General features: G+C 34.9%; 1 protein-coding gene across 1 annotated transcript; it reads left to right on the forward strand.

The window, feature by feature from the left end:
• Positions 1–1,930: 1,930 nt before the first annotated feature.
• Positions 1,931–5,691, forward strand: cops4 (COP9 constitutive photomorphogenic homolog subunit 4 (Arabidopsis)). The gene is made up of 10 exons (XM_020921727.2): positions 1,931–2,080; positions 2,558–2,637; positions 2,710–2,861; positions 3,419–3,522; positions 3,606–3,759; positions 3,825–3,975; positions 4,261–4,431; positions 4,636–4,751; positions 4,869–4,953; positions 5,031–5,691. Exons 1-10 carry the CDS (start codon positions 2,007–2,009, stop codon positions 5,162–5,164), a joined length of 1,221 nt encoding a protein of 406 aa, XP_020777386.1. The 5' UTR covers positions 1,931–2,006; the 3' UTR covers positions 5,165–5,691.
• The last annotated feature ends 311 nt before the right edge of the window (positions 5,692–6,002 follow it).

Raw genomic sequence — 6,002 nt, forward strand, 5'->3', positions numbered from 1 at the left:
CTAGCGTTACATTGAAAATGTTCGCGTAAAATGTGTAAAATGTTTGCTTCGACTTGGCCTTGAAGGTCAATGATTTGGGACTTGATTCGGACTTAAGACGTAGCTGTGACTTGAGAAGACTTGATGCTTCTACTAAAAAAAATATATGTTTTTAGAAAATACTTTTCTCTTTACATTTGATACATGCGGTGCTTAATTTTACAGAAACAAATTGGAACATCCCTTCCACTTCTCCATTTGTTACTTTGGATGTAACTGAAGTACTGTAATGTGGTATCCTCAAATGTCTTACAGTAATATACAGTACAGTACAGTACAGTACAGTGCAACATATACAGCACAATACAGTCATATGTACTATATATATTACTGTATATGACTGTACAGTCATACAGTACAATACAGTACAATACAGTACAATACAGTAAACAGACTAACTACATAGGACATGATCCTTCTATTTCAGTGCAAACTACATGATAAAATAACTGTTAATAAGTACTCTTAAATGATAATTCTAATAATTTCGAATAATTTCTGTTCTGATCATAATGATTCACACTAAGATCCTGTCAAGACATTTAAAAAGGAAAAATGTGCTTTTTAAGATTTAGCCTAATATTGATATAAATGGTAAAAATCTGGTTTTTGGTTTGGACTTGACTTGGACTTATGGGCCAGTGACTCGAGACTTGACTTGGACTTGTTTGTACTTGACTTGGGACTTGACTCGAACTTGAGGTCAAAGACTTTAGACCTACTTGGGACTTGCAAAACCACGACTTGGTCCTACCTCTGCCATAGACTGTAAAACCATGTTATTATAGATTGTCATTTCATGCAGTAACGTTAAACACAACAGAAATTAAAATAATTACTATATATTACTATATACTATAGCTATAACAGATTTTTATTACTATATACTATAGCTAAAACAGACCCCATATTTTATTATTTATTCACAGTGTTGGGGAGTAACAGATTACATGTACCAGAGTTACGTAATCAGAATACAAATTATGAGTAACTGTATTCGGTTACAGTTACTGTTTCAATGAGTGGTAATTGGATTACAGTTACTTTGTTGAAATAAGTGGATTACGTGGTGGTATTTTCCTGTTTTCACATTTTGGGCTATAGTCTAAACCAGGTCTAAACTAGGTCTAGAACCAGGTCTAAAACCAGGTCTAAACTAGGTCTAAACTAGGTCTAAACCAGGTCTAAACTAGGTCTTAAACCAGGTATAAAACCAGGTCTAAACTAGGTCTAAACTAGATCTAAAACCAGGTCTAAAACCAGGTCTAAACTAGGTCTAAACCAGGTCTAAAACCAGGTCTAAAAACAGGTCTAAAAACAGGTCTAAAACAGGTCTAAACCAGGTCTAAAACCAGGTCTAAAACCAGGTCTAAAACCAAGTCTAAACCAGGTCTAAAACCAGGTCTAAACTAGGTCTAAACTAGGTCTAAAGCAGGTCTAAACCAGGTCTAAAACCAGGTCTAAAACCAGGTCTAAAACCAGGTCTAAACCAGATCTAAACCAGGACTAAACCAGGATTTAACAGGACTAAATCATGCTGCGCCGTCGTGTCTCCTCCTCTTCTATCAATAGTATTTTTAATTTGGTTCAGTAAAGTCTGGGATTTTTATCTTATCTGAAGATTTTCTCGTCTTTGCTTCTCTACAGCAAATCAAGTAATCCAAAGTATTCAGATTACGTTACTCACTTTAAGTAATTTAATGGATTACGTTACAAACTACATTTTGAGGTATGTAATCTGTAATCTGTAGGGGAATACATTTTAAAAGTAACCTTCCCAACACTGTTTATTCATGTAGGCCTACTTGCTTTCTTCACCACACTGATGGTCTGTATCCAAGGGTGTAATGTCGCATAATTAACCATGAGGGGCAGCACTACACCAGCCTGTCGGAACTCAGATTAACGTCAGAGGAAGGACACCCTGCACCGTAGCTAGCTGTTGTTAATATCTAGCGGGGAAAATAATGGCATCTGAAGTGAAACAGGAGCTCTCACAGCTGATGAATTCAAGTGGATCCCATAAAGACTTAGCGGCCAAGTTAGTATACACACACACAATATATATATATAGCATGTACCTAGCCCGACTGAATATAAACGTCTCAGTAGCTAAGCTAAGCTAACTCGTTTCAATCGCTGCACACTAAAAGGCTTGGATAAAAACGTTCAGATAAAAAAACAAAACAAAACAAACAAACCAAAAAAAAAAAAAAAACCCAACAAAACCATAAAGTACTAGTACTAATGTTACAAGCATGGTCATTTTCACGGTTTGCTAGCGTTTGAGCCCTGTTTTGGGGGAGCACCTGTTCAGTATTTATCACTAAGAGAACCCTTTGAAGCTCTCACTTTTCCTGTGTTTTTAAAAAAAAAAAAAAAACTTATCTTCTTTAAAAGAGAAGTGAAGTTAAGTTGGAAAATTCAGTGTTATTATATTTTTATGTTTTGTCTTGTTAAATTGGTCTAACCGCAGTGGCAATTAATAATGTAAATGTGTATGTGTATTTCAATTTAGATATCGTCAAATTTTAGAAAAAGCTATTCAGTTAACAGGTGCTGACCAGCTGGAGTCCCTGAAGGCATTTGTTGAAGCAAGTAAGAATGCCTTATAAGTTTCTCACTATGGTGTGTTTATCTTGTTTGTGAAACATTTTTTTTTTTTTTCAGTGGTCAATGAAAATGTCAGTCTTGTAATCTCAAGGCAATTACTAACAGACTTCTGCACCCATCTGCCAAACCTACCAGATGCAACCGCAAAAGGAGTTTATCATTTTACATTGGAAAGAATTCAGCCAAGGGTGATCTCCTTTGAGGAACAGGTAAATGTCAACACTAGTTGTGTCCTATCACAGACACATCTGGACACAGACAATTTGGGGTTTAAACCATCTTCAAATACAATCATTTTGACTGAGAGATATGACACTATTATTGCAAGCATAGGGAAAAGTCGTCATGTTTAGCTAAAAGTTCTGGGTAAATATCACTTTTTTATAAAAGGACTGAACTTGAAATTCTGGAGAAAAACACTGACAATCTTTTGAAAAGCTTTGATGAAAATGATCCAAAATGACAGCTTAGAGGGACCTAGTCAGAGCATCAAATTAAAATTTCAACTAGGATGAAAATGCATGAATGAGTCCTTTATAGTAATAATAATCTAGTGATCTGTGCAAAACACAACTTGTCAGCAGTAATGTTTTTTTTTTGTTTGTTTTTGTTCAATGGTTATTGAGAAAAAATATTTTTGAACATGTACCATGGGCCCAGTAAACTCAACTAATTAAACATCACGGGAGTCACATGATAATATATAAAGAAGAATGTGCAGTAAAAGTATAACTAATTCAACTATGCATTATGCATGCATTGCTAGGTGGCCTCAATCAGACAACACTTAGCAACCATTTATGAAAAGGAAGGAGACTGGAGAAATGCTGCTCAGGTATTAGTTGGAATTCCTTTGGAAACCGGACAAAAGTAAGTGTTGTATAAGTTTGCTTGCAGTATATTACAATAAATTGTTTTTGCATGCTCTAATCATATAATTTTGTATCTTTAAGACAGTATAATGTTGACTACAAGTTGGATACATACTTGAAAATTGCAAGACTTTACTTGGAAGATGACGATCCAGTACAGGCTGAAGCCTACATAAACAGAGCTTCATTATTACAAAATGAGTCTTCAAATGAGCAATTGCAGATCCATTACAAGGTAAAATTTGAAAAGTATGTGTATTTATATGGAAAGTAGTGCTATGTAATTTTATGTTGTTTTAGGTGTGCTATGCCAGAGTATTAGACTTCAGGAGGAAGTTTATCGAAGCTGCACAAAGATACAATGAGTTGTCTTACAAGTCAATAGTCCATGAAAGTGAACGATTGGAAGCATTAAAACATGCTCTCAACTGTACTATACTGGCCTCTGCAGGTAATTAATGCAATACTTTAAATAGGGGGTATTATTTCTTCTTTTTTTTTTTTTTTTTAGCTTTCTACCATATTCCCTCAACAAAAACATGCCTGAAGAGGTGATTATAGATTTTATTTCAAACAATAAAAGGTAACATGGTGATCTAAATATGGTATGTGTTTTTCAGTTTATACCCCGCAGAAGTAAAATACCTCAGATTTAATGATTGAGTGAAAGTAAACTTGTGCAAACTAAATGATAGACAACATTTAACTTTAATATTTGGCATATTCTATGTTCAAGGTCAGCAGCGTTCTCGCATGCTGGCCACTCTGTTCAAAGATGAACGCTGCCAACAATTGGCGGCCTATGGTATACTGGAAAAAATGTATTTGGATCGCATTATTCGAGGAAATCAACTACAGGAGTTTGCTGCAATGCTCATGCCCCATCAGAAAGCCACCACAGCAGATGGTGAGTAAATTCTCTGTATTGTTTCTATTTTATTGAAATGAACTACTTGGACAAACTGGTTAAGTTAATTTATATGTACTGTACATAGTGCTAGCCACACTTGATTCTGGCTAGAACTTGTGTGTGCTATGAACTTATTTTGACACAGAACCTGAATTTTGAAATTGAAGCTGTGTGGTCTGCAATTTAACATTTTCTTTTTAGGATCCAGCATACTGGACAGAGCTGTTATTGAACACAACTTGTTGTCAGCAAGCAAACTCTACAATAACATAACTTTTGAAGAATTAGGGGCATTGTTGGAAATCCCTCCAGCAAAGGTAAGACAGAAAAGAAGTAAGCAATACAAAAATATGCATCTAACAATGTCTTAAAATAAAATATTGAGTTTTGTTTAAAATATTGAGATATTTCAGTTTCTCTTTTTTCCCTCAAAGGCTGAGAAAATAGCTTCTCAAATGATTACTGAAGGGCGCATGAATGGCTTCATTGATCAAATTGATGGCATTGTACACTTTGAAAGTAAGTGTACAAATGTATCTGTACAAAGTATGCAATGCAAATATGTTTGATATGATTACTTTATTGTCTTTTGACAGCCCGTGAACCCCTTCCCACTTGGGACAAACAGATACAGTCTCTTTGTTTCCAAGTGAACAACCTGCTGGAGAAGATCCGACAAGCAGCTCCTGAATGGGCTACACAAGCAATGGAGTCACAAATGACTCAGTAATTCTTTATACAGTAACCAACTTTAAATCTCCCTTTTTATTTGTCATGCCAAGTGAAAAAATATTCTCTATCAGCAATCCCTGGATTTTATGCTCGCAGTTATGTATGGTCATTATTTTATGATATACAAAACCATTGCATGTGACCTAATCAACTTGACACTTGTATGGTTTAAAAGAAATGGAATTCATTATATCCCTTGTCTTGTTTATTAAGCTTTTGCAATTTCATACTTAGACTTATTTGTTGAATGTTTTCATTACAGGCAACACATGATTTCATTTAATAAATAAGAAACTTGGATAAAACTGGTGCATCTAAGTTTTTTAAATTGTACAAAATGCACGTAAAGGTTAAGTATAAGGAATTTGTCAATTAAGTGGGGCGCAAGATGATTGAAACAGCTTTATTGGCATCAGTTTCTCTTGCCATAACATTTTCAAGTTGGTGTGTTGCTTTCTGTCAGCGGCAAATTACTTGTATTATAACTGGTATAATTAACAAACAAATAAACATGGGACCATTTCAGATCCTTTATACTTAAATGTGTTATTGAAATGCTGTCACTATAATTTATACCACAAGATGTCTCTCTCCCATAAAACAAGCAACACGTTGAAGACCCAGCCAACAATGAGCAGCATTTTCTATTTCCAACAAAGACTGGTCGATTTTAAATCTTCGTGCGAGCGCGACAGACATCAAAACGCTGTCCAATATAGCTGTGTTAATATAACTGCTCTGATGAATAACCATTTTCTACCTAAACTATTGCTCAAAAGAAATAGGTTAAAACGTTGAAATTTCGCGTTTAAATGTTATTATAGCCCAGTTGTATA

Source organism: Boleophthalmus pectinirostris, unplaced genomic scaffold, assembly GCF_026225935.1.
Source record: "Boleophthalmus pectinirostris isolate CB_2022bp ecotype Guang Dong unplaced genomic scaffold, ASM2622593v1 HiC_scaffold_18, whole genome shotgun sequence".
Lineage (NCBI taxonomy): Eukaryota > Metazoa > Chordata > Actinopteri > Gobiiformes > Gobiidae > Boleophthalmus > Boleophthalmus pectinirostris.

What these genes read in the sequence shown, in the direction of transcription:
- cops4 (XM_020921727.2), top strand. Translation starts at nt 2,007, where the DNA reads ATGGCATCTGAAGTGAAACAGGAGCTCTCACAGCTGATGAATTCAAGT. An exon ending in TACTATACTGGCCTCTGCAG is followed by an intron (nt 3,976 to 4,260) that starts GTAATTAATGCA and finishes TCTATGTTCAAG; the next exon opens with GTCAGCAGCGTTCTCGCATG. An exon ending in TGGCATTGTACACTTTGAAA is followed by an intron (nt 4,954 to 5,030) that starts GTAAGTGTACAA and finishes GTCTTTTGACAG; the next exon opens with CCCGTGAACCCCTTCCCACT.